General features: G+C 37.2%; 1 protein-coding gene across 12 annotated transcripts in view; it reads left to right on the forward strand.

Annotated features, from left to right (window-relative positions):
- Positions 1-26769, forward strand: part of TRIM37 (tripartite motif containing 37) — a 201171-nt gene that overhangs the window by 70036 nt on the left and 104366 nt on the right. For all 12 annotated transcript variants that reach the window (XM_044248560.1, XM_044248559.1, XM_044248567.1 and 9 more), the window contains exons 7-11: positions 827-950; positions 1747-1814; positions 16872-16996; positions 23167-23217; positions 24571-24652. In XM_044248560.1, coding sequence (XP_044104495.1) covers positions 827-950; positions 1747-1814; positions 16872-16996; positions 23167-23217; positions 24571-24652 — 450 coding nt within the window. The remainder of the gene's footprint in view (positions 1-826; positions 951-1746; positions 1815-16871; positions 16997-23166; positions 23218-24570; positions 24653-26769) is intronic.

The raw sequence follows: 26769 nt of genomic DNA on the forward strand, positions 1-26769 counted from the left end.
TAGATATGGCTTTTGAAATTTTTCATTTGTTTCTGGGTTTCGTATGATGTGAACCTGGCATAGGTATATACTTCTATTTTTGAACAATTTTTTTTTTTAAAAGATTTAATTTATTTGGCAGAGAGAGAGATCACAAGCAGGCAGAGAGGCAGGCAGCGGGGGGTGGGGGAAGCAGGCTTCCTGCTGAGCAGAGAGTTCATCTTAGGACCCTGGGATCATGACCGGAGCCGAAGGCAGCAGCTTAACCCACTGAGCCACCCAGGCGCCCTGAACAATGGTTTTTTATCAGAGATATGATTGGGGCTTTGAGTATGTGTTTTGTATATGGCACCTAACCAATATTTTTAAATATCTTTCACTGTTAAAAGAGCATTTACTTTATTATGTTTGTTTACATTTAAAAGTTTTGTTCCTGATTCATTTCAGTGCACAACTTTTTAAAAAAATATTTATTTATTTATTTATTTGACAGACAGAGATCACAAGTAGGCAGAGAGGGTTAGGGGGAGGCAGGCTCCCCGCTGAGCAGAGAGCCTGATGTGGGGCTTGATACCAGGACTCTGGGATCATGACCTGAGCTGAAGGCAGAGGTTTTAACCCACTGAGCCACCCACGTGCCCCTCAGTGCACAATTTTTTTAAAGCAGTGAGTTTCCTATGACACATAAGTAATTAAAAAGTATTATTGGGTTTCACCTTTTAAAGAGGAAATCAACTGACTTTAAGAATAACTGCAGTGATTGCAGTAATGTCTGTTTGCTTTTGTTTTTAAAATTCTTCATTTTTTTTGTTTTTTGTTTTTGTTTTTGTATTTGTTTATCATCTAGGAAAGAAATGTGGAAGCTGTTCGAAATGCAAAAGATGAGCGTGTTCGGGAAATTAGGAATGCAGTGGAAATGATGATTGCACGGTTAGACACACAGCTAAAGAATAAACTCATCACACTAATGGGTGAGTGTTTTCCTATGTTGTTAGAATATGTGGTGCTTTGAGCCTCCTTGAGATTCATTCTTGAAAGAGTGAAGGTTGGTGAGTTGTTAATAGGCTAGGAAAAGATTGCTTTCAAAAGTAAAAGTTCCACCTATTAAATGTTCCTCTGTATCAAATAACATTACATGTAGTTAATATCAATTTCCACTAAACTAATGGGTATGTATGCTTCTAGCTCTTTAGACTAGTGATTTACAAAGAAAATGGCCTGATGTGGCAATGTGCCTGCCTTGTCATCATCTCCCCCCCCCACCACCATATAAAGCAGTTTTTTCCTTCTCTAGTTATTCTGTAATAATAATTCCTTATTCCTGTGTGTTTCCAGCTTCTTGAGACTATTTCTGTCTGGGCATTTTTTTTTCTTTTTAAGCCATTAAATTCTGGGAAAGAATTACTTTAGTAGAGTTGATTGAGTAAAAAATGTACTTTTCTAGATATTTAGATTCCTTTGGAAGAAATAAAATCATTAATTTCCTTATAGAATATATTGTCATTATGTATTCCTAGATGAATTTCGTAGACCTGAATTACAATTTGTCTAAAATTGTAGTTAGGATTGATTCTGAAATCCCCTTGTCAAAAGCTACTACAATGTTAGATTGAACCTTCTGAAGTTCTGGGAAAATTTTGTAGGGTAGCTGTAGTGAAGCTTTATTTACTTGAAATTGATTCCTTATTAATGACTATATTCAATGAAAGTTAATTTCATTCTTAACCAGTAATGAGCCTGAGTATTGGTGTTTTGTTTTTAAAATAGGTCAGAAGACATCTCTAACACAGGAAACAGAGCTCTTGGAATCCTTACTTCAGGAGGTAGAGCACCAGGTGATGAAATAATAAATGTAATGAAATAAAGTCTGTCCACAGGCTTTAAAAAAATTCATTTTTGGACAGGATTATGGAAGACCAGGTGATTTAGGAGATCTATGTGCTATGTTAGGAATTTTTATGAAATAGGAGTTGGCTGATTCTGTTCAAGTTTTCTCTGTCATCTTTGGGAACAGGATAAAATTATTAAGATTTAATCTGTTTTGTAGGAATGCAATTATTTAACATTTCTATTAAGGAAATTTTTATTAAGTACCAAACATATAACTGGCATTTTTTTAGGTGTTCAGAACATAGCAGTAGACAAAATGGCAAAAATGTCTGCCCTCATAGAATGGGGTAGGTGAGGGGATCCCTGGGTGTCGCAGTTGGTTAAGCATCTGCCTTCCGCTCAGGTCATAACCTCAGGGTCCTGGAATTGAGCCCTGTGTCAGGCTCCCTGTTCAGCGGGGACCCTGCTTCTCCCTTTGCTTGTGCTCTCTCTCTCCCTGACAAATAAATGTAATCTTAAAAAAAAAAAAAAAGGAATGGGGTAGGTGAGGATGAACTACATAGGGAATGAAATAAAGTGTATAGTGTTAGATAATATTTGATATGTTCTGTCTTATTTTTGGTTTTGGAATTCTTGAATTTCTCTCTTTGATATAGCTATTTCTTCAGGTTATTCTTTTAATTATCATCCTGGGGATTCCATTTACTTCTTTCCATTTCCATTTTTTTTTTTTTAATATTTTGTTTGTTTATTTCGGGGAGAGAGAGAGCACGCACAAATTTGGGGGGGCAAAGGGAGAGGGAGAAGAGGGGGATGGGCTCCCCACTGAGCAAGGAGCCCATCTCCACTGGACACCAGGCCAATCCCACGACCCCAGCCAAAGGCAGATATGTACCTGGCTGAGCCACCCAGTTGCCCTTTTTTACTATTTCTTGGGTTGAATTCCATGTTTCCTGATTTCCACAGCTTCCTCTCTTTTGCTTTACTTAATTGTTTTATTTTTTATTTTTTTTACTTTTTTTTACTTAATTGTTTTAGTATCACATATCCTCCTTTAGTTTTCCTGAAAGGTTAATCATGACACAGTTTTCTTTGTTTTGAGAGGGAGAGACAGCAACAGTGAGGGGCAGAGGTTGGGGAACAGGGGGAGAGAGAATCCTACGGAGGCTCCATGCATAACGCAGAGCGTAATGCAGGGCGCATTTTCAAAACCCTGAAATTATGACCTGAGCTGAAATCAAGAGTCAGATGCTTCACTGATGGAGCCACCCAGGTGCCCCTTAGAATAATTTTTTTGAGACTGCATGTCTGAAAATATTTTTATTCAGTCTTTATACTTGATTGACAGCTTAATAGAATTCATTACCTACTTTTATTTAAAGACTCTTTTGTTTTTCTTTTTAATATTCTCATTCTTAATTGTGCATGTTCCCCTATTCCAGAGACCGTTTTTCTCCCTCCAGAGAATAAACTAGCACCTTTCTGCTGGAGTGTTGGAACAAATTTAAACCATCTATGGTGGAATAGGGGCAGGGATCTGAGGATCTATGTGCTTTTTTTTTTTTTTTTAACAATTTTATTGAAGAATAATTGGCATGTATTTAAAGTGTATAACTTTTTAGATTTTGATAAAGTATATACCTGTAAAACTGTCACCATAGTCAAAATAGTGAACATATTTGTTATCCCCCCCCAAATTTCTTTGTGCTTCTTTATAAATCTCCTGCTTCTCCCCACAGTTCCTTCCCCAGGCAACCCCCTTGTCTGCTTTCTATCACAGATTAATTTGCATTTTTTAGAGTTGTATATAATTGGAATCATATATTCATATAATTCACTTCTTTCAGTCAGCGAAGTCATTTTGTAGTTCTTCATATATCCGTTTTTCTTTCCTTTTAAATTATGGGTAGTATTCTTTTGTTCTTTTTTTAAATATTTATTTATGTAAATAATCTTTATACCCAATGTGGGGCTCAAACTCATGACCCCAAGATCAAGGTCCCATGCTCTTCTGACTGAGCCAGCCAGGTGCCCTGTGTGTGTGTGTGTGTGTGTTTGTAATATTTGTAATACATATACACACACGTTATAATGCATATGCCACGTTTTGTTTTTCTGTTCAACTGTTTATAGTCATTTGTTGCTTCCTGTTTTGGCTATTACAAATAAAGTTGTAATGAACATTATGTTCAAATTTCTATATGGACATAATATTTCCTTTTCTCTTTGGTCTGCTTAAGCTAAAATGACTTGGTAAATTGGTTGGTGTGTGATTAACTTTTTAGTGCCTGCCAACTATTTTCTGAAGTGAGTGTACCATTTTTATTTCCATCAGTAGTCTATGAGAGTACCAGTTCTTCCACATTATTGCCAACACATAATATACTCAATTCTTTGAATTTTAACTAGTCTCATAGAAGTGTGATAGCATTTTATTATGTCTTTAGTTTGCACGTGTCTTATAACTAATGACGTTAAGCAGCCTTTCTTGAACTTAAGTTGCCATTTGTATATTTTCTTTGTTGAAGTATCTGTTCTGATCTTAATGAAGTGTAAATTATCAATTTATTCTTTTCCCGTCATAGTTAAGAAATTTTTAGGTAGTCCAAGATCATAAAAAGTTGTTCCTGTGGTTTTTTTTTTTTTTTTTTTTAAGATTTTATTTATTTGACAAACAGAGATCACAAGTAGGCAGAGAGGCAGGCAGAGAGAGAGGAGGAAGCAGGCTCCCTGCTGAGCAGAGAGCCCAAAGCGGGGCTGGATCCCAGGACCCTGAGATCATGACCTGAGCTGAAGGCAGATGCTTAACATACTGAGCCACCCAGGTGCCCCATGTTCCTGTGTTTTCTTGCAGAAAACTTGTAGTCTTAGCTTTTACATTAGGTTCATGGTCTTTTAAAAATTATTTATTTATTTTTAATATGAGGTATGAATCCAAGGTAGTTTATTTTTTGTATATTGTTATCCATTTTTTCCACCATGATTTGTTGAAGACCAACCTTTCTTCACTGAATTGTCTTTGCATCTCTTTAAAAAATTAGTTGTCTCTCTATATACATTGGTCTATTTCTGGACTCTGTTCCATTTATTTATTTTTAATGACAGTACTACACTCTTTTCATTACTGTTGCTTTATAATAAAACAGGAAATGTTAGCTTTCCAGCTTCATTCTTCTTTTTTTTTAGAGTTGCTTTGCATTTCATTGTAGGTTCTTTGCCATTTCTATATGAATTTTAGAATCAGCTTGTTGATTTGTTCCAAAGAGTTATGGGGTTTTGACTGAAATTGCATTGGATCTATAAATCCTTTTAGGAATCTGTAACATCTTAATACTGAGTCTTTATTCATGGAGACTCTGGGTCTTTCGTAATTTCTCTCAGCAGTGTTTTGTAGTTTTCAGGATACAAGTTTTTCACATTTTATGTCCTATTTATTCATTATTTCAGAATTCTTGGTGCTATAGTAAATGGTGTTTTTAAAAAATTTTAATTCCTGATTTCTTGTGCTTGTGTAATTAATTTTTGTATATTCATCCTGTAACCTTCAATCTTGCTAAATTAATTAGTTCTGGAAGCTGTCTTGTAGATTCCTGGGGTTGCTTGCCGATAGTCATGTTGTCTCTAAATATGGACAGTTTTCTTTTTGATCTGCTTATTATTTAGTTCCTTGTCAGATTTTACTGACCAGAATTTCCAGTATAATGTTGATGTAAGCATGATGCTAGCAGTGAGTTTATTGTAGATACTTTCTCTTTCTTTCTTTTTTTTTTTTTTTTTAAAGTGGGCTCCATGGCCACTGTGGAGCCCAGTGTGGGGCTCAAACCCACAACTGTGAGATGGAGACGTGAGCTGAGATCAAGAGTCAGATGCTCAACCAACTGAGCCACCCAGGCGCCCTTATTGTAGATATTCTTTATTAGGTTTTGGAATTCTGTTCCTCTTTGATGAGAATTTTCATTAGGAATGAATGTTGGACTTTGTCAAATTCTTTTTCTGCATGTATTAAGATTATCATATGGTTTTCTTTTTTCATTCTTTAAATGGATTAACTTTTTTTTTCTTTTTTTTTTAAGATTTTATTTATTTATTTGTCAGACAGAGATCACAAGTAGGCAGAGAGGCAGGCAGAGAGAGAGGAGGAAGCAGGCTTCCCACTGAGCAGAGAGCCCGATGCAGGGCTCGATCCCAGGACCATGGGATCATGACCCGAGCGGAAGGCAGAGGCTTTAACCCATTGAGCCACCCAGGAGCCCCTGGATTAACTTTTTTAAAAAAGATTTTATTTGTCAGAGAGAGTGTGCACAAGCAAAGGGGCTGCAGGCAGAGGGAGAGGCAGGCTACCCTCTGAGTAAGAGCCAATGTGGGGGCTCCATCCCAGGATCCTGGGGTCATGACCTGAGCTGAAGGCAGCTGTTTTAACTGACTGAGCCACCTAGACATCCCATTAACTTTTTTAAAAACTATTTTACCAGCTTTATACTTCTGAGATAAAAACCCTGGTTTGGTTAATGTATTGTCCTTTTTTTTTTTTTTTTTAAATATTTTATTTATTTATTTGACAGAGAGAGAGAGATCACAAGTAGGCAGAGAGGCAGGCATAGAGAGAGGAGGAAGCAGGCTCCCCGCCGAGCAGAGAGCCCGATGTGGGGCTTGATCCCAGGACTCTGAGATCATGACCTGAGCCAAAGGCAGAGGCTTAACCTACTGAGCCACCCAGGCGCCCCTGTACTGTCCTTTTAATGCATTACTGGATTTGATTAAGATTTTGTTTAGAATTTTTGCATTTTTTTCTGCCTGAGGGATATTAGAGGATAATTTCCTTCTCTCAAAGTATTTTGTCTGGCTTTGTTGTTAAAGTAATGATGGCCTCAAAGAATTTTAAACTATGCCCTCTTCAGTTTTCTGGAAGAAGTTGAATAGAATTGGTTATGGTTCCTTTAGAGGTTTGACAGAATTCACCAGTGAAGACATTTGGGCCTTGTTTTCTTTATGGAATGGTTTTCAACTACAAATTTAATTTCTTTTATTGATACAAAGCAGTTTATATTACTTATTTCATATTCTTATTTTTTCTAGAGTGAGGTCATGGGGTGGGGAGGGGCAAGAGAGAGAGGAAGAGACAGTCCTAAGCAGACTCCACACCTACTGTGGAGCGGGCTCAGTCTCACAATCCTCAGATTATGACCTGAGCTAAAATAGAGTCAGATGCTTAACTGACTGAGCCACCCAGGTGCCTCTATAGTACTTATTTCTTGAGTGAGCTTTGGTAGTTTGTGTCTTTCAAGGGATTATCTCATTTGAATTTGCCAAATTTATTGGTGCAAAATTTATGATATTCTCTTGCTATCCTTTAACATTTGTAGAATGCTGTGTTATCACCTCTTTCTTTCCTGATAATGGTAGTTTTTGTTTTTTTCCCCTGATCAGTCTAGCTAGAGGGGATATCTATTCTTGTTGGTATTTCCAGATTAAGCTTTTAGTATTTCTCTATTGTTTTTGTTTTCTATTTTATTGATTTCTGTTTGGATCTAATTTTTTTCTTTGCTGTATTTGTGTTTTATTTGCTCCTTCTAAAATGTTAAGATGGGAGCTGGTATTAACCGATTTGAGACATTTGTGTTCACAATACTTTATTCCTTTGTGATTTATTGTTTAACCCATAGATCCTTCAGAAATGTTACTTAGTTTCCAGATATTTCTGTAATGTCATGAGGTTAAGGTGGTGGGTGATGATGTGTAGGTCTAGTATATTGTTATGAATTTTCTATCTACTTGTTTTATTATTGAGAGAGGGCTCTTGACATTTTCAGCAGTAGTTTTGTATTTGTCTTTTCTTTTGACAGTTCTATCAGTTTTTGCTTCATATATTTTGAAGCCTTAGTATTAGGAGCCTAACATCTAGAATTGTTGTATTCTCTTGATTAATTTTCCCATGATCACTGTGAAATGACCTTCTTTATCCTCATAACATTTTTTGCTTTGAAATCTACTTGATTTAAAAAAGCCATTTCATCTTTAACTAGTGTAACTATGACATATTTTTGCTGACATTTTATTTTTAATGTATTTATTTCTAAGTATTTAAAATCTCTGTTTTGTAGGCTGCATACAATTTGTTCTGGTCTTTTTTTTTTTTTTTTTCCAATGTATTTATTTTCAGAAAAACAGTATTCATTATTTTTTCACCACACCCAGTGCTCTATGCAAGCCGTGCCCTCTATAATACCCACCACCTGGTACCCCAACCTCCCACCCCCCTGCCACTTCAAACCCCTCAGATTGTTTTTCAGAGTCCATAGTCTCTAATGGTTCGCCTCCCCTTCCAATTTACCCAAAAGCACATACCTTCCCCAATGTCCATAACCCCACCCCCCTTCTCCCAACCCCCTCCTCCCAGCAACGCACAGTTTGTTTTGTGAGATTAAGAGTCACTTATGGTTTGTCTCCCTTCCTATCCCATCTTGTTTCATGGATTCTTCTCCTACCCACTTAAGCCCCCATGTTACATCACCACTTCCTCATATCAGGGAGATCATATGATAGTTGTCTTTCTCCGCTTGACTTATTTCGCTAAGCATGATACACTCTAGTTCCATCCATGTTGTCGCAAATGGCAAGATTTCGTTTCTTTTGATGGCTGCATAGTATTCCATTGTGTATATATACCACATCTTCTTGATCCATTCATCTGTTGATGGACATCTAGGTTCTTTCCATAGTTTGGCTATTGTGGACATTGCTGCTATAAACATTCGGGTGCACGTGCCCCTTTGGATCACTACGTTTGTATCTTTAGGGTAAATACCCAGTAGTGCAATTGCTGGGTCATAGGGCAGTTCTATTTTCAACATTTTGAGGAACCTCCATGCTGTTTTCCAGAGTGGTTGCACCAGCTTGCATTCCCACCAACAGTGTAGGAGGGTTCCCCTTTCTCCGCATCCTTGCCAGCATCTGTCATTTCCCGACTTGTTGATTTTAGCCATTCTGACTGGTGTGAGGTGATATCTCATTGTGGTTTTGATTTGTATTTCCCTGATGCCGAGTGATATGGAGCACTTTTTCATGTGTCTGTTGGCCATCTGGATGTCTTCTTTGCAGAAACGTCTGTTCATGTCCTCTGCCCATTTCTTGATTGGATTATTTGTTCTTTGGGTGTTGAGTTTGTTAAGTTCTTTATAGATTTTGGACACTAGTCCTTTATCTGATATGTCGTTTGCAAATATCTTCTCCCATTCTGTCAGTTGTCTTTTGATTTTGTTAACTGTTTCCTTTGCTGTGCAAAAGCTTTTGATCTTGATGAAATCCCAATAGTTCATTTTTGCCTTTGCTTCCCTTGCCTTTGGCGATGTTCCTAGGAAGATGTTGCTGCGGCTGAGGTCGAAGAGATTGCTGCCTGTGTTCTCCTCAAGGATTTTGATGGATTCCTTTCTCACATAGAGGTCCTTAATCCATTTTGAGTTTATTTTTGTGTGTGGTGTAAGGAAATGGTCCAATTTCATTTTTCTACATGTGGCTGTCCAATTTTCCCAACACCATTTATTGAAGAGGCTGTCTTTTTTCCATTGGACATTCTTTCCTGCTTTGTTGAAGATTAGTTGACCATAGAGTTGAGGGTCTATTTCTGGGCTCTCTATTCTGTTCCATTGGTCTATGTGTCTGTTTTTGTGCCAGTACCATGCTGTCTTGATGATGACAGCTTTGTAATAGAGCTTGAAGTCCGGAATTGTGATGCCACCAACTTTGGCTTTCTTTTTCAATATCTCTTTGGCTATTCGAGGTCTTTTCGGGTTCCATATAAATTTTAAAATTATTTGTTCCATTTCTTTGAAAAAGATGGATGGTACTTTTATAGGAATTGCATTAAATGTGTAGATTGCTTTAGGTAGCGTAGACATTTTCACAATATTTATTCTTCCAATCCAGGAGCATGGAACATTTTTCCATTTCTTTGTGTCTTCCTCAATTTCTTTCATGAGTACTTTATAGTTTTCTGAGTATAGATTCTTAGCCTCTTTGGTTAGGTTTATTCCTAGGTATCTTATGGTTTGGGGTGCAATTGTAAATGGGATTGACTCCTTAATTTCTCTTTCTTCTGTCTTGTTGTTGGTGTAGAGAAATGCAACTGATTTCTGTGCATTGATCTTATATCCTGACACTTTACTGAATTCCTGTACAAGTTCTAGCAGTTTTGGAGTGGAGTCTTTTGGGTTTTCCACATAGAGTATCATATCATCTGCAAAGAGTGATAATTTGACTTCTTCTTTGCCGATTTGGATGCCTTTAATTTCCTTTTGTTGTCTGATTGCTGAGGCTAGGACTTCTAGTACTATGTTGAATAGCAGTGGTGATAATGGACATCCCTGCTGTGTTCCTGACCTTAGTGGAAAAGCTTTCAATTTTTCTCCATTGAGAATGATATTTGCGGTGGGTTTTTCATAGATGGCTTTGATGATATTGAGGTATGTGCCCTCTATCCCTACACTTTGAAGAGTTTTGATCAGGAAGGGATGCTGTACTTTGTCAAATGCTTTTTCAGCATCTATTGAGAGTATCATATGGTTCTTGTTCTTTCTTTTATTGATGTGTTGTGTCACATTGATTGATTTGCGGATGTTGAACCAACCTTGCAGCCCTGGGATAAATCCCCCTTGGTCGTGGTGAATAATCCTTTTAATGTACTGTTGAATCCTATTGGCTAGTATTTTGGTGAGAATTTTTGCATCTGTGTTCATCAAGGATATTGGTCTATAGCTCTCTTTTTTGATGGGATCCTTGTCTGGTTTGGGGATCAAGGTGATGCTGGCCTCATAAAATGAGTTTGGAAGTTTTCCTTCCATTTCTATTATTTGGAACAGTTTCAGGAGAATAGGAATTAGTTCTTCTTTAAATGTTTGGTAGAATTCCCCCGGGAAGCCATCTGGCCCTGGGCTTTTGTTTGTTTGGAGATTTTTAATGACTGTTTCAATCTCCTTACTGGTTATGGGTCTGTTCAGGCTTTCTATTTCTTCCAGGTTCAGTTGTGGTAGTTTATATGTTTCTAGGAATGCATCCATTTCTTCCAAATTGTCAAATTTGTTGGCGTAGAGTTCTTCATAGTATGTTCTTAAAATTGTTTGTATTTCTTTGGTGTTAGTTGTAATCTCTCCTCTTTCATTCATGATTTTATTTATTTGGGTCCTTTCTCTTTTCTTTTTGATAAGTCTGGCCAGGGGTTTATCAATTTTATTAATTCTTTCGAAGAACCAGCTCATAGTTTGGTTGATTTGTTCTATTGTTTTTTTGGTTTCTATTTCATTGATTTCTGCTCTGATCTTTATGATTTCTCTTCTCCTGCTGGGCTTAGGGTTTCTTTGTTTTTTCTCCAGCTCCTTTAGGTGTAGGGTTAGGTTGTGTACCTGAGACCTTTCTTGTTTCTTGAGAAAAGCGTGTACCGCTATATATTTTCCTCTCAGGACTGCCTTTGTTGTGTCCCACAGATTTTGAACCGTTGTATTTTCCTTATCATTTGTTTCCATGATTTTTTTCAATTCTTCTTTAATTTCCCGGTTGACCCATTCATTCTTTAGAAGGATGCTGTTTAGTCTCCATGTATTTGTGTTCTTTCCAAACTTCCTCTTGTGGTTGAGTTCTAGCTTCAGAGCATTGTGGTCTGAAAATATGCAGGGAATGATCTCAATCTTTTGATACCGGTTGAGTCCTGATTTAGGACCGATGATGTGATCTATTCTGGAGAATGTTCCATGTGCACTAGAGAAGAATGTGTATTCTGTTGCTTTGGGATGAAATGTTCTGAATATATCTGTGATGTCCATCTCATCCAGTGTATCATTTAAGGCCTTTATTTCCCTGTTGATCTTTTGCTTGGATGATCTGTCCATTTCCGTGAGGGGAGTGTTAAAGTCCCCTACTATTATTGTATTATTGTTGATGTGTTTCTTTGATTTTGTTATTAATTGGTTTATATAGTTTGCTGCGCCCACGTTGGGGGCATAGATATTTAAAATTGTTAGATCTTCTTGTTGGACAGACCCTTTGAGTATGATATAGTGTCCTTCCTCATCTCTTATTATAGTCTTTGGCTTAAAATCTAATTGATCTGATATAAGGATTGCCACTCCTGCTTTTTTCTGATGTCCATTAGCATGGTAAATTCTTTTCCACCCCCTCACTTTAAATCTGGAGGTGTCTTCGGGCTTAAAATGAGTTTCTTGGAGGCAACATATAGATGGGTTTTGTTTTTTTATCCATTCTGATACCCTGTGTCTTTTTTTTTTTTTTTTAAGGATTTTATTTATTTATTTGAGAGAGAGACAGTGAGAGAGAGCATGAGTGAGGAGAAGGTCAGAGAGAGAAACAGACTCCCCGTGGAGCTGGGAGCCCGATGCGGGACTCAATCTCGGTACTCCGGGATCATGACCTGAGCTGAAGGCAGTCGTCCAAGCAACTGAGCCACCCAGGCGTCCCATACCCTGTGTCTTTTGATTGGGGCATTTAGCCCATTAACATTCAGGGTAACTATTGAGAGATATGATTTTAGTGCCATTGTATTGCCTGTAAGGTGACTGTTACTGTATATTGTCTCTGTTCCTTTCTGATCTACCACTTGTAGGCTCTCTCTTTGCTTAGAGGACCCCTTTCAGTATTTCCTGTAGAGCTGGTTTGGTGTTTGCAAATTCTTTCAGTTTTTGTTTGTCCTGGAAGCTTTGAATCTCTCCTTCTATTTTCAATGATAGCCTAGCTGGATATAGTATTCTTGGCTGCATGTTTTTCTCGTTTAGTGCTCTGAAAATGTCATGCCAGCTCTTTCTGGCCTGCCAGGTCTCTGTGGATAAGTCAGCTGCCAATCTAATACTTTTACCATTGTATGTTACAGACTTCTTTTCCCGGGCTGCTTTCAGGATTTTCTCTTTGTCACTAAGGCTTGTAAATTTTACTATTAGGTGACGGGGTGTGGGCCTATTCTTATTGATTTTGAGGGGCGTTCTCTGAACCTCCTGAATTTTGATACTCGTTCCCTTTGCCATATTGGGGAAATTCTCCCCAATAATTCTCTCCAGTATACCTTCTGCTCCCCTCTCTCTTTCTTCTTCTTCTGGAATCCCAATTATTCTAATGTTGTTTCGTCTTATGGTGTCACTTATCTCTCGAATTCTCCCCTCATGGTCCAGTAGCTGTTTGTCCCTCTTTTGCTCAGCTTCTTTATTCTCTGTCATTTGGTCTTCTATATCGCTAATTCTTTCTTCTGACTCATTTATCCTAGCAGTGAGAACCTCCATTTTTGATTGAACTTCATTAATAGCTTTTTTGATTTCAACTTGGTTAGGTTTTAGTTCTTTTATTTCTCCAGAAAGGGCTTTTATATCTCTGGAGAGGGTTTCTCTAATATCTTCCATGCCTTTTTCAAGCCCGGCTAGAACCTTGAGAATTGTCATTTTGAACTCTAGATTTGACATATTACCAATGTCTGCATTGATTAGGTCCCTAGCCTTCGGTACTGCCTCTTGTTCTTTTTTTTGTTGTGAATTTTTCTGCCTTGTCATTTTGTCCAGCTAAGAGTATATGAAGGAGCAAGTAAAATACTAAAAGGGTGGCAACAATCCCAGGAAAATATGCTTTAACCAAATCAGAAGAGATCCCAGATCGTGAGGGGGATCTCACAATCTCACGATTGGGTGAGGGATCTCCTCTGATTGGGATCTCCCAATATCTTCTGATTGGGATCTCTTCTGATTTGGGGATAAAAAGAGGTTCAAAAAGAAAAAAAAAGAATTAAAAAAAAAGATTGAATTAAAAATTCAATCAAGAATTAAAAAAAGAGATTGAAGAGATTGGGATCTCTTCTGATTTGGGGGTAAAAAGAGGTTCAAAAATAAAGAATAAAAAAAGAATTAAAAAAAGAAAACGAATAAAGAAAAGCATAGAAAAGAAAAAATATATATATATTAGATAAACTAGTTAAAAAACGTTAAAAAAGAAAAGGGTAAAAGTTAAAAAAAATTTTAGCAGAAGAGAGAAAAAAAATGAAAAAGAAAAAAATTAAATTAACTGCAAGACTAAAAAAATCACAGGGAGAAAGCCATGAGTTCCGTGGTTTGTTTTCTCCTCTGGAATTCTGCTGGTCTCCTTGGTATTGAAACTGCACTCCTTGGTAGGTGAACTTGGTCTTGCCTGGATTTCTTGTTGATCTTCTGGGGGGGAGGGGCCTGTTGTAATGATTCTCAAGTGTCTTTGCCCCAGGCGGAATTGCACCGCCCTTACCAGGGGCCGGGCTGAGTGATTCACGCGGCTTTGCTTTCAGGAGCTTTTGTTCCCTGAGCGCTTTCCGTAGAGTTCCGGAGGACGGGAATACTAATGGCGGCCTCCTGGTCTCCGGCTGGAGCTGCCGAGAGCCCGGGGCCCCGCTCCCCAGTGCGCCCTCAGGGAACAGCTCCTAGTAACTCCTGTCTGCCTAACCTCCAGCCGAGCTCCGAGCTCACCGAGCCTGCGATCGGTTCAAGGCAACACCGAGCTGTGAGCTTACTGTCGGCTCTGTCTCTGTAGCCGGCTTTCCTGTTCCAATATCTGCAAACTCTGCAGCACTCAGACACCCCCGATCCTTCAGTGACCCTGGGATACCTAAGGCCACACCGACCCCGTGTGGGTTTCACCCCGGTTTAGCCTCTGGAGCGATGTCCCTCAGTGGAACAGACTTTTAAAAGTCCCGATTTTGTGCTCCGTTGCTCCGCCGCTTACCGGGAGCCGCCCCCTCCCCCCGGGGTCTATCTTCCCGTCGCTTTGGATTCACTTCTCCGCCAGTCCTACCTTTCAGAAAGTGGTTGTTTTTCTGTTTCTAGAATTGCTGTTCTTCTCTTCGATCTGCGGATGGATTTGCAGGTGTTTGCAATCTTTAGATAAGCTCTCTAGCTGATCTCCTGCTAGCTGAAGTAGTCTCAGCCTGCTACTTCTCCGCCATCTTGACTCCTCCCCCCTGTTCTGGTCTTTTATACCCAGTTGGACAGTCTTTGACTTTTAACTGGGATGTTTAGGATGTTCACATTCATTGTACTTATTGATATGGTGAAGTTTGAATCTGATATCTTGCTGTTTATATTCTTTTTGTCTTATCAGTTTCTTGTTCACTGTTTGGGTCACTGTTTTATTGAATTTTTTTTTTAATGTTAAGTATATGGATTAATCTGAATTTTAAAAAAAATTCTACAGTGAACTACTTAATAAGACCTAGATCTAGGAAATGATGAGGAAATTAAAGTGGGGGAAAAAGCATTACTAGTGATGAAAAGTAACACTAACAAAAAGGGAACATTCTATCATAAGGATAAGATAAGACAGTTATGATTTTGTATTCTAGGATAAACTAAAAAATCAGATACTTATGAAATTATAAGATTTTGATAAAATCACTATAATAATAAATATAATTTTTAAAAGTAAATATTTACATAGTGCTTACTATATCAGACAGTGTTCTATGTGCTTTACAAATCTGAGCAACTTTATTGAGGTAGAAACTACTACATGAAGAGGAGTATTTTTAGGAAATTGTAATTATCAAGAGTCACTTAAGAGTATATAATTAATTGAATTATTTTATTTATTAAGTAGGCTCTATACCCGCCGTGAAGCCCAATGTGGGGCTTGAACTCACAACCCTGAGATCAAGACCTGACCTGAGATCAATTTTAGTATATGTGCTGCCGAAGCGAGCACCTGACCTGAGATCAAAAGGGGCACTTAACTGACTGAGCTCCCTAGGTGCCCACAGAATGTCTATAATTTAAACAAGAAACATTAAGTAAATTTTATTGGTAATAAAACTCTTTGAAAAGGCATAACATTCAGACTAATGGAAAATTTTTACCAAATCTTTAAATATCTGTTGCCTATCATAAGTAATTTTTTCTTAGTGAATACAAAAGTACTATGTACCATTCTTTGAGACAATGTAACATTAATAACAAGTTGTAGTAAGAACAATATAAGAAAATTAAAGTTCCGTTCTATTGAAAACTAAATGACAAAATCTTTAAAATACTAGCAGACAAAAATCAGAATATTTATGAAAACAAACAAGAAAGCAAGTCCAGGGTGCCTGGCTGGCTCAGTTGGTGGAGCGACTCTTGATCTTGGGGTTGTGGGTTTAAGCCCCACATTGAGGGTAGAGATTACTTTAAAATAATCTTAAAAATGGGCCTCCTGGGTGGCTCAGTGGGTTAAGCCTCTGTCTTCGGCTCAGGTCATGATCTCAGGGTCCTGGGATCGAGCCTCACATTGGGTTCTCTGCTCAGCAGGGAACCTACTTCTTCTTTTCTCTCTGCCTGCCCCTCTGCCTACTTGCGATCTCTGTGTCAAATAAATAAATAAAATCCTTAAAAAAAAAACTTAAAAAAATTTGCTGTGTTTAGCAATGTTTTTTTGGACTTCACATAAATACCATGAAGTTATGTCATGATATAGCCTACGTTTTCCACTTACCATTGTTTGAGATATGTCTATTGATATTTAAAAATCTACTCATTTCAGCAGTTTTAAAGAGAATATTATTACGTGAATATAGCATAAGTTATTTTTCTCTATCAGTGGACAATTGGGTTGTTTTCCATTCTTTGTTATTAAAAATAACCCCTGAGTGAAGACCCTTGTGCACAGTTCCCTATATACATATGTAAGTTTCTCATATTATGTGTTGATATAGGACAAGAATCCCAATTTTTCTTTAACCCAGGAGTATGTTGGTTATTTGAGACCCCTTGTTCTTTCATATTAATACTGGAATTTGACCAAATTCTAGAAATAACCTAGATCCTATGTAGATTCTTAATTCTTAAAACCACTTTGAAAGTCATTCTGTTTTTCTTTCTCACTTTTTTCAGCATATAACCAAAATAAATTTTTTTAAAGATTTATTTATTTTAGAGAGAAAGACTACAGATGGGCAGTGGGGAGGGACAAAAGGAAAGGCAAGGAGAGAATAACTGAAATAATTCCTATTTTTATTCTTTATTAAGGATTTTGAGGTGCCATTAAATATTAATTTTGTTTATTCAGTTTTTTTCCTCACACAGTTGCGGTCTTGTAGTAAGAGTGAGTTGATATCTAAGAGCTCAGAGATCCTCATGATGTTTCAGCAAGTTCATCGAAAGCCCATGGCATCCTTTGTTACCACTCCTGTTCCACCAGACTTTACCAGGTATGGTATAGTTTTTTAACTTGATTTTCATCTGAAGTTTATGTACAAATACATATACTTATTTCAAATGAATGTTGTTTTTCTTAACTCCATAGTTTTTTAAGGTGTTATTTATAATGATGTGGTCTGGTGAACTTTAGTTATGCATGTAAATCTGGTTTAAAAAGTACTGGTAGACTTATACTTGATTATAGAGGATCTTGAATTAGGAGTTAGTTTGTTCTATAGAAGGTGAACTGATCCCAATTCAGTTTCATTAGTATCTATTCATTTTAAAATTGAAGTATAACTGACAGTAGCTTCATGCTTGATAATGACATAAGTCTAACATCTCTCACCATAAACAAAAGACTTTTTTTTTGTAATGAGAACTTTTAAGATCTACCCTCTTAGGAACTTTTGAATATGTAGTACAGTGTTATTTACTATAGTCACTGTACTGTACAGTCCGTCCCCAAGACTGACTTTATACTCGGAAGTTTATACCTTCTGACCCCTTTTTTCCATTCCAAATATAAGTGAGATCATATGGTATTTGTCTTTCTTTGACTTACTTTCTTAGCTTAATGCTCTCAAGGTCTATCCATGATGTAATATGTTCATTTTTTTTTTTTAAATTTACCTTTTGAGTGCTCGCTTCGGCAGCACATATACTAAATTTACCTTTTTGAGTGTACTTATATCGCATTACACAGGGACTATAACACATTATGTTGCCAGAAGCAAAACTCAGATGAAATGCCATAAGACTCTGAAGATGACATGATGTTATCTTCATATCCTAAAAGGTAATGGGAGGAAACAGTTGGTTGCATTCTATGCATCTTTGTATCTTTGTAATTTTTTATTTGGGGCAGTCTTAGAATTCTTTTAAACAGCATATTCTTTCAAGCATGGGGTGTTAGAGCAGTGGTTCCTCACATTAGCTGTGTATTCAGTTGGGATTCTTTTGAAAATTACCAGTGCTGGCTTGTACTTCAGGTCACTTAAAATAAAAATCTCTGCAGATGGATTAGTCTGCTTGGACTGCCATAACAAAGTACCATAGACTGGGTGGTTACTACTATAGAAGTTTATTCTCTCACGGTTCTGGAAGCAAGGGGTCTAAGATCAGGGTGCTAGGAAATTTGATTTCTGATGAGGCCTCATTGCTGACTTGCAGACAGCTACCTTCTCCCTGTGTCCTTGCAAGACCTTTTTCCTCAAGCACAGAGATCAGTGTTTGGTGTCTTTTCCTCTTCTAAGGGCATGAGTTGTATTAAATTAAGGTCCCTCCCACCCTTATGATCTCAGTTAACTTTAGTTACCACTTTAAAAGTCCTTTCTCCAAATACATTAGGGGTTAGGACCTCAATGTACAAATTTTGGGGGACACAATTCATTTTATAACATAAGCTATACTAAGACATTTATATTTTGTTCTTTATAAATCTCCTTAGTTGAGTCTTATGATGAGAGGTTAAACCACTGCCTCAGATAGAAATATATTGGTTTGATAGATTTTTGTCCATCTTAGACTTTAAAGATGGCTTATGGAATATTCCCAAGTTTTTCTAGTATGTTGAGAGCTGTGGTACCTTTAGAAAATAGCCTTTGTTTTAAAAATGTTAATGTGGTAACTGACCTTTTTCTTTAATATATGATGCCCTCTGATGGCCACAGGGCATTGATGGTACTGGACTGTATCATGCAAGCCAGGGTTCTTCAACCTTGATGTTGTTGATCAGGATAATTCTTGGGGTTGAGGGAGCTATGTTGTTTATTGTAGGATGTTTAGCAGTATCCCAGTAGCATCTTTCCTTTTACAGTTGTGACAGAAATATTTCTAGACGTTGCCAAATGCATCCTGGGAGCAAAACTGCCCCTGGTTTAGAATCACTGGCATAACCGGACCACACCACCAGTTATAACCGATCCTATAATCAGAAGAGAAAATTCTTTTGACAACCAGAATTCAGGTAGTTCTCACCGACGATAAGTCTTCAGTTCTCTCTGAATTAACAAGCTGGGTATAATATTCTGTTTTACTCAAGCACTGAATATTATTAAAAGGCCTTGGTATTTGGTATTTTTAAGTAGATTTGGGTGAACTAAGGATGTTCACCAGTATCCCAAGGCTGCCTCTTTGATAACATGGTCAGTCATTTCAGTTTTTTTTTTTTTTTAAGATTTTATTTATTTATTTGACACAGAGAGAGATCACAAGTAGGCAGAGAGGCAGGCAGAGAGAGGGAGGAGGGAAGCAGGCTCCCTGCTGAGCAGGGAGCCCAATGCAGGGCTCAATCCCAGGACCCTGAGATCATGACCTGAGCCACACTGGTGCCCCAGTCATTTCAGTATTAAAGAATACCTTTTCTGAACTATTTGATGTAAATACTATATATAAAGGTAAATATTTTTCCTTTCAGAGTATAGTGCATGGATCACTTATCAGAACTAGCTGGAGTGATTGTTCAGAATGCAAATTTATAGGTCTCTTGCCTGACAGTCTGGTGGTGGTGTCCAGAATATGAATCTTGGGCATCCTGAGTAATCCTGCACTAAAGTTGGGAACTGTAGATATGGATAAACTCCTGTGCTGATATTGCTTGCAGCAGCTCTTTAGGCAGGCACCTCTGCATTAGACTTGTCAGTCTCTCTAACACCCAGTGATTATTTTGCTTTCTGTTTCCCAACTGCCCAAGTGGCTCAGGACTCCAACTTCCTTTTCACTACCTTCTTTTTTGGGTGAGATGAAGGGACTGAAATTGGGAAGGCAGGGAGCAAGGGAGGAAGATAGGAGGAACATCAGTAAAGAGAAAACCAAAATTTAAAAAACAAGAAAGTATGACAATTAAGGAGCTTCCTATGGATAAGTTCACATTAGGAACCTCTCTCCCCTAGTGATGCTTATTACTGCCTTACTGGAAATTTTGGCTTGTAACTTAACTGTAGTTTTTAATAGAAACTCAATTTATGGGTTGCAGTATACAGGAAGCAGGTGTTCATCTGTTGATGCATTGAGTGAGCATAGTGGAGCTCCAAATAAGAAAGGCCAACATTTATTGACATTAAGTTATAGATCAAATTTTAATTGTGCAAAGGCAGTCGTGAATGTTCCTAAGCTTTGTGATCATGGAGCTGGATTGCCTTAAGTTCCACTCGTTCATAATTCATGGTGGAGCCACAATGGAGAATAAGGTAACCAAAGAAGAGTACAATGTTATTTAAGACCATCTATGTGTTTAGTACTGTTGTAGGTGCTACTCAGGAGACGTGAAGGAATACATTCCATATTAAACAGTAGAGAATTGTATATTAAAATCTAATATTTGTTACTCAGTTACAGTTGGCCTTTGAACAATGTGGTGCTCGCAATGTGGGAGTTAGGGATGCTCGCCCCTGAGCATTCAAAAATCCACATACAACTTTTGACTCCCCAAAAGCTTAACTGCTGATAGCCTACTGTTGACCAGAAGCCGTATCGATAACATAAAGTTGATTAACACATATTTTGCGTGTTGTATTATATGCTATATTCTTTTTTTTTTTTTTTAAGATTTTATTTATTTATTTGACAGAGAGAGAGATCACAAGTAGGCAGAGAGGCAGCCAGAGAGAGAGAGAGGAGGAAGCAGGCTCCCTGCTGAGCAGAGAGCCTGATGCGGGGCTTGATCCCAGGACCTGGGATCATGACCTGAGCCGAAGGCAGAGGCTTAACCCACTGAGCCACTCAGGCACCCCTTACATACTATATTCTTATAGCAAAGTAAGCTAATGAAGAGAAAATCATAAGAGACTGTATATTTGCTGTAAGTACTGTATTGAAAAATGTCCACTTATGAGTGAGCCTCTACAATTCAAACCTGTGTTGTTCAAGGGTCAACTGTATAATACATACTGCTTAATGCTGCCCCATAGCACTAATTTTTTTTTTTTAAGATTTATTTATTTATTTGAGAGAGTGAGAGAGAGCTTGAGAGAGGAGAAGGTCAGAGGGAAGAAGCAGACTCCCCATGGAGCTGGGAGCCCGATGTGGGACTTGATCTTGGGACTCTGGGATCCTGACCTGAGCTAGAGGCGGTCACTTAACCAACTGAGCCACCCAGGCATCTGCACTAATTTTTTAACAATGTTATTTTTCAGAAAGTTTCCCTAAAAATTATACATATGTAGTATATCACAGTACCCTAGGATTGGTAGATGTTTTCTGTTCACTGAATGTGATCATTTTCTCTCCGTGAGTGAGAGCTAGGGTAGGCTGTACTATGCTATCTTGGTTAGTGAGCTTTAGCCATCTATTCTAGCTCTTTAGCTTCTAAGCTTTCCACCCTACTATTCTGAGTTAAACATGTCATCTTCTATTTATTTTGTGTTTTGGTGAACCCTTTTGACTCTTAATGCCTGATAAAAATATGATAGACTGGTCTTAAAACAAAAAACAGGAAATGTATCACTTTGGATATTAAGGATATGGTGGAAAAAAATTATGAAAGATGTTTCGAATTTGGTGGTATGATTGGAAGTTGCATGAAATTGTAACCAAAACATACCATGACTTGACCAAATTTGAAAACTATCCTGGGAAGACTACCTTGGAGCTCTGATTAGGTTTGTGGTTCTAGGTAGGCTTCCTAGGTACTAGTTACATTGGTCCTACTAATTGGGGGTTTGTGTATATTGAGTATGAGGAGAGTGTATAATGGAGAGAAGTTAGAACAGACCTCAGTAAGTGGTCTGTGACTTCTAAGGAATAATAAAGATTAACCAAGCAAACATTTGGGAATGAGGAATGTGAGTCTTCTAAGAAAATTTAATAGCTACCTAGGGATATGGTTAGGGGTCCTTGATAATAGGATAGTAGCTATATAGTTAATTCTTGCAAGACAGATATCATCTACCTACTATCAAAAAGATATGAGCTATTTATCTGTACATACTTACCATAAAATAAAAAATAATGTGTATATATATATATAGTCTATAGATTTATTTATTTTAGAGAGAATGTGCTTACAGGACTGGGGGAGGGCAAAGGGAGAGAGAGGATTTCAACCAGATTCCATATCCATTGCAGAGCCTGACACTGGGCTCAATCTCATAATCCTGAAATCATGACTTGAGCTGAAATCAAGAGCCAGACATTCAAATTACTGAGCCACTGACCCCCCCGCCCCACTCCCCCAATGATATATTTTAAAATCTATGCTGTTTTCACTGGCAAATCACTAATTTCTTTAGGGACCATCACAATGTGAAAATGCTATGGGTGTTATTTTGTATCTTATTTTGGTAATAAATTTTCATGAATTGAAATTTAGAAGGTATATCTGAGAATGCAGTGAAATGGCTTGCAGTATATATTTTTGGTAAATTTATAATTTTGTTTATTAAATATATAATACTGTATATTATAATACTATCTGTGTTAGTGTCTTTATTATAAATGTTTTACTGACTCTCTTAACTTTTGAGGCGTTTGAAATAATGGTGCTACAGATTATTCACATGATCTAAGGGTATATCCTGTGGTTGTGTTCTATATACTTCCGTTCTCTTCAGAGAACACTGTGGAATTAAAGTTGCCTGCAGCAATCTTGCCTTGCCAAGAAACTGTTAATGTGTTCATCCACTCTGTTTGCCCCATGTGATTATTTATTCTTATTCTATAAAATGGTATAGATTCATTTGCTAGTAAATGTTCTTAAAGTAGTTAAGAATTTAAAGTATTTAAGAATGTCAATATTCCTCATAATTTGTTCTAGAGAAGGAAGTTTGGATATTTATTGTGATGTCTTTTGCTGTTTCTTTTGACTTTTTAAAGTTTATATTTGTTTCATATTTTAGATTCTCCGCCTAAGCACCCATTTTTTCCTTTCCTGTTCGCATGAGTACTTTTGAAAGTCTCATGTTTATTTTAGTACTTAAATGTATATTGCCTTTAAAGAACATCCCAACTATTTACAAAGTATTTGTTGGGTCTCTAATTGTGAACTTTTGATGTCAGCTTTTGGTGGTTTATGAATTCATTTGATTTAGTGTTAATGTTCAGTAAGGATTTAAAAATATTTCCTAGGGACTTAGTTTAACAACATTTTTAAGATACCAAGAGACTTAACTTTGGTTTTTAAATAAATGAAAGTTTAAACTTAATAAGCCAAATAATTTTTTTGCCTTTTCCTTCTTTTTAGTGAATTAGTACCATCTTATGATTCAGCAACTTTTGTTTTAGAGAATTTCAGGTAAGAGATTTTTGACAGCTGAGGTTTTCTGTATGTATGCATAAGAGCGAGCCAGGAAGGTATCATCATTCCTGGGTAGGATACATACCTGATGAACTGTGCCACTCAGTGTGTAATCTTAGGATAAACAAGTTTCATATTAGAAACATATAGGTCATTTGTCTGGATTGAATTATATCTTTAAGACAGTTGGTTCTTGGGAGAAGGAACCTTTTTTTTTTTTTTTTTTTTTTTTTTTTTTAAAGAAGAGGGTCCACTTAGCTTTTGCTATGGTGGGGCAGTGGGGTTTATAAAGGTTGTTGACCCCTGCCACCCATCCTCAGAAATAAGAGGGGTGGGAAGAAGTCCATTTAAATCCATTTATCTTAGCTGACAGTGAGAGATGAATGAGAGGACATAATTATAAGAAGTTTGTAGGCTTTGTAACTTGCATTGTTATTTTGTTAGCTTTTATTGCTATTTCTCTCAGATTAGAAGCAAAGATCTTAAAACACAAAGGTCTTAAGAGGCTTGTCTTCAAAGACAGTTTGGGAATGGAGAACCAAGAAATAAAAGGCCTTTCCTTGAGGAGAGAAGTTCCAGGAGTTGAACATCAGTATAAGGCTAAATGAGAATTTATACCACTTCCCATTTGTCTTTTCTTATGGGATAATTTTGTGACTGGAACCTTTCTGAGGCTATCCCCACATATATTATGATTTTGCACATTTCTTAAGTTTTTCCATATTAAAAAAATAAAATTGTACCACAAGGATGTGGGAGAGAATCATATATTATTTTCTTTAATGGTGAAAGACTGCTTGCTGAGGTGGTAACTAAATTCAGGACACTTAGTTTTATTTTTATATTTTCCGTTTCCCTTGGATGTCACAGTTTTGTGGGGTTTTGTTTTGTTTTTTAAGATTTTATTAGAGAGCACATGTATGCATGTGCATGCACAAAGCAGGAGGGCGGGGAGGGGCAAAGGGAGAGAGAAAGGGACAAGCAGACTCCCAGCTGAGCATGGAGCCCAAAGCGGGGCTTGATCTCAGGACCCTGAGATCATGATCTGAGCCAAAGTCAGGCACTTAACCAACTGAGCCACCCAGGTGCCCCTTGAATGTCGCAGTTTTGAGGGTTTTTAAACCTGAAACTGAAAAGATACTGCTGAATATTTCAGTATCATTAAATTTTCTTTTTTTAAGGATGTAAGTATATATAAAAATATACAGCAGAATCTTGATTTGTTCAATCACCTTCATTTACTTGTTTAGGACTGCAAATAAGTAACAAAATGCTTAGAGTTTGGTTTTGCCTGTTCCTATTGTACAACACTTTTGATCTTGGGATTTGGTTGGTTTTCTTTTACTTCAGCACTTTGCGTCAGAGAGCAGACCCTGTTTACAGTCCACCTCTTCAAGTTTCAGGACTTTGTTGGAGGTTAAAAGTTTACCCAGTAAGTTTTTCATGTTTCTAATCAATTTTGAAACCAAGGTCTTTCTTAAGGGTTCTGTAGCGTACTGGTTCACTTTTTGTTTGTTTGTTTTTTTTGCTTTGTTTTTCTTTTGAGAGAGAGCGAGCCAGCCAGAGAACAAGCAGAGGGTGGAGGGGCAGAGGGAGAGAGAGAATCTCAAGCAGTCTCCATACCCAGAGCCCTTCATGGGGCTCAGTCTCAAGACCTTGAGATCATGACCTGAACCAAAATCAAGAGTCAGATGCTTAACTGACTGAGCCATCCAGGTGCCCTAACTTTTTATTTTTTTTTATTTTAATTTTTTATTTTTTAAAGATTTTATTTATTTGGCAGAGAGAGGCACAGCAAGAGAGGGAACACAAGCAGGGGGAGTGGGAGCCTCCCTCCAAGCAGGGAGCCCAATGCGGTGCTGGATCCCAGGACTCTGGGATTGTGACCTGAGCTGAAGGCAGACGCTTAATGACTAAGCCACCTCCCCGCTTTTTTCTTTTAATTTGAAGATTTCCATGGTTTTATTAAGCAATTCATGAATTAGGCAGCATCCCATATAACAGGTAGAGAAATATTCACTGGTTCACTTTTTTGTGGAGTAAAGAATTATAATTTTTTTGGTAAGGTATATTACTAAGTACCAAAAAAGTGAGTTAAATGTGAACAATATGAACCTAGACCTTACTGAATTTTATTTCTCGCTTTTAGGAAGACATTTATCTTTAGGAGAAATGTGTAAAATTCTGAAGGTAGCCACTTAACCTGCTGAACCACCCAGGCACCCCTTAAATAAAAATAAAATTTAGATACGGAAAGCCATCCAAAGTGCATATATGCTGATTACATACTCATGGTGCATTTCAGCATGTTTCTTTGACCAAGGTAGTTTTTGTAAATTGGCAGCTGGATGCAGTGGCAGAATGAGATGTAAAATTGATTTTGGTGGCAAGGGTATAAGCAGTATTTTGTTTTTTTATCACATCATGTCTAGTTGTATCTCTTTTGTGATGTTGACTGCTATCAGTGCTCATTGCCTATACCTGTTAATTAACTGGGAGTTGTAAAATAGTGATTCTCATTGCTTTTCATTTATTAGTTGTAATAGTTTTATAAAGATATGTTTCTAAGAGCTGCTTCCTATTTATTATTTGGTTAACCACTATTATAGTTCATAAAGAAGAAACAGGATTTGTTCCTGATATTTACCAGTTTTCCTTATTTTCTGGAAGTGAGCCATTAAGTTTTTTTAATGTCATTATGAACGTACAGATTTATACAGATATGATCTCCTTAAGTTGGCTTCTTTGTCACTTTGCTCTGACCCTATAAGTACCCTATAGTGACTCTGGTAGTTAGCTTTCTTGTTCTCTTCCATGGCAGAATATTCTAGGCTCATCTTGTCCATTTCCTTTGCCATATCTGGAATTGGCCGCTTTATTCAAAGAGCCCTGATTCCTTTTAGTGGGAAATGGTATTTCAAGACCAAACTGCTAGGGATGCTTATTTCTACCAAGTTGGTCACAGTTTCTAGGCTTCCTTAGTGAACAGTAGGAAATACATAGAGAAATGTATAAGGGTATTTATAAAGGGGGAAATCTGCATTTATTTATTTATTTAAAATTTATGTAATAGACTTTATTTTTTAGAGCAGTTTTAAGTTAAATCTCAAAATTGAGTGGTAAGTATATGCTCCATGGCCCTACATCCTCCCCCCCATTATCAACCTATCTTACACCAGAGTGGTACATTTGTTACAGTTGATGAACGTATATTGACATATTATTACCCAAAGTCCTAGTTTACATTGAAGTTCATTATTAGTCATGTACATTATAGGGTTGTTTTGTTATTTTGTTTGTTTTTAGGCCAAAGAATATAGTTAGAGAAGAACTGGATGGGAGCATGGATAAAAGCAAATTGGATAAGCTCCAGGGAGCTCAGCAGAGAAAAAATATTTATGAACACTTTAAAATTGCTACATAATTGAATATTAGGGTTTTTTGGGATACATGTATGTACTTAAAGATAAAAGAGCTCTTGAGTCAATGCTCATATTTACAATTCAAATAAGGACTATTGTTTTTTTACTTAATCTCTTTATGTTATAC

Source organism: Neovison vison, chromosome 5 (genome assembly GCF_020171115.1).
Source record: "Neovison vison isolate M4711 chromosome 5, ASM_NN_V1, whole genome shotgun sequence".
In the NCBI taxonomy this organism is placed as follows: Eukaryota; Metazoa; Chordata; class Mammalia; order Carnivora; family Mustelidae; genus Neogale; species Neogale vison.